Source organism: Etheostoma spectabile, chromosome 1 (genome assembly GCF_008692095.1).
Source record: "Etheostoma spectabile isolate EspeVRDwgs_2016 chromosome 1, UIUC_Espe_1.0, whole genome shotgun sequence".
In the NCBI taxonomy this organism is placed as follows: domain Eukaryota; kingdom Metazoa; phylum Chordata; class Actinopteri; order Perciformes; family Percidae; genus Etheostoma; species Etheostoma spectabile.
In genome coordinates this window covers 31,172,887-31,174,722 of record NC_045733.1, presented here as the reverse complement: position 1 = coordinate 31,174,722, position 1,836 = coordinate 31,172,887, and the positions used below count along the sequence as shown (strand labels likewise).

General features: G+C 40.7%; 1 protein-coding gene and 1 long non-coding RNA gene across 2 annotated transcripts in view; one reads left to right on the top strand and one right to left on the bottom strand.

The window, feature by feature from the left end:
* Positions 1-654, top strand: part of LOC116688077 (high choriolytic enzyme 1) — a 9,900-nt gene extending 9,246 nt beyond the window's left edge. Inside the window, exons 9-10 of the mRNA XM_032513879.1 lie at positions 349-473; positions 638-654. Of these exons, the coding sequence (XP_032369770.1) occupies positions 349-473; positions 638-639 (127 nt within the window). The 3' untranslated portion in view covers positions 640-654. The remainder of the gene's footprint in view (positions 1-348; positions 474-637) is intronic.
* Positions 1-1,836, bottom strand: part of LOC116688086 (uncharacterized) — a 13,388-nt gene that overhangs the window by 1,355 nt on the left and 10,197 nt on the right. The gene's annotated exons all lie outside the window — the stretch shown is intronic.

The window sequence follows — 1,836 nt, the reverse complement described above, 5'->3', positions numbered from 1 at the left end:
TGTGGCTCGGGAAAGGGAAGTTTAGGGTCCCCTGCTGGAGCTGCTGCCCCCGCGACCCCATACCGGATAAGGGGACAAAGATAGATGGATGGATGGATGATCAAGACCGTAAGAAGACTGAGTCGGACTGAGTGTTTATGACCACCGTACACCAAACTATTGGGACGATGGGAGCGCCCCAGCTCTTGCAAGGCTCTCGTGATTTAATTCTGATATTGGACATTAGTTTGCGACTTTAAAAAGTTGATTGGTGTAAGGTCGGCATAAGCCAACAGTACAACCAGACAGCCAGTGTGTGTATCTGTGTGTGTCTCTATACTAAACATGTTGTGTTCTGTGCGCCTCAAGATACTCCTTCTCCAGCAACAGCTTGCCAACCATCACCGCTAACGGCAATCCTAACCTTGACTTTGGAAGGGCCACACAAATGAGCGTCAATGACATCGCCCGCATTAACAAACTTTACGGATGCTGTAAGTACAACATTTATGTATTCTCTAAAAGTGTAAAACACAGTGAATACATCCATCTACTGATCAGGCTAAGATGGAACAGCACAACAAGGAAAAATAAGTGGGTGACATTTTTATATACGTATATCTGAGATATTAATCAGAATCTCATTTTCTTTTTTCAGAAAACCTTCCAGAAGTTGTAGCAGCTCGTCAGAAAGATGGAAGAACATGTTGGGGGATGAATGTATTTTTCCTGGAGGAGGATTTCTGACCTATTTTATTTTTAACCATTTGTGATTTGATTGTAATCATTTACTCACTTCTTTGATGATTTTAAAATAGAAACTTTAATATTTGGTCAAATAAATGGGAGCTGGGAGCATCACTGTTGTCTGTTTCTGTTCAGAGAACGGGGACAGTGTGTCTCTGTGATATAATAAGGCTTGAGCCTGAAGTTGAATAACATAACATAACTTGGTGTATGTGGGTTGCTGTGAGTCTATCTGCAGATTATTGACTAAATTTACAGAAAGTAAGCAAGTAAGTAAATTGAAGTGTTGCAGGAAAGTGTTTATTTAAACAAGAATTAACACGTTTAGCAGGTGCATTATACCATTATCCGTCTTATATCACAATCTGTTGATCAGTTTTTAAAAAGTAAAATCCGTGTTGAGTATGGCTCTATCTTGTATTTAAATCTAAATGTAGGAGGTGCACATTCAGTAGTTGTTTCTTAAAGGTGCTCTAAGCAATGGCACACGTTTTTTTAGGCTACAACTTTTTTAGTAACATCCAGCAAACATCTCCTCACTATCTGCTAGCTGCCTGTCCCCTGAACACACTGTAAAACATCTCCTCACTATCTGCTAGCTGCCTGTCCCCAGAACACACTGTAAAAAACATCTCCTCACTATCTGCTAAATGCCTGTCCCCAGAACACACTGTAAAAAACTTCTCCTCACTATCTGCTAGCTGCCTGTCCCCAGAACACACTGTAAAACATCTCCTCACTATCTGAAAAAACAGGGCAAGTTTGTGCATGATGCATAATTTTTTCTTTTGTGTGGTATTGGTATAATTTCCTTCCTTCAAAATCAATGTGAGTTTATTTATTCTTCTTCAGCAGATTGACGTTGAATATTTGAGTCCCAGCTGAGTCTATTTGAGGATCCTCAGGCACACCCGGGGATAGTCGCCTATAAAGAGCCAGGAGCTGAACACCTGCTGCATGAAGCTTACACAGGTACTCTCCACAGATCTCCTTCTTATTTCTCCTTTTGTTCTTACCTTATTGTTTTTAGCACACACGTATTCCTTAATCACCACACACTGTTTAGACTTTTACTTTACCAGTTCAACTGGAGAGGACCACCACCATGAC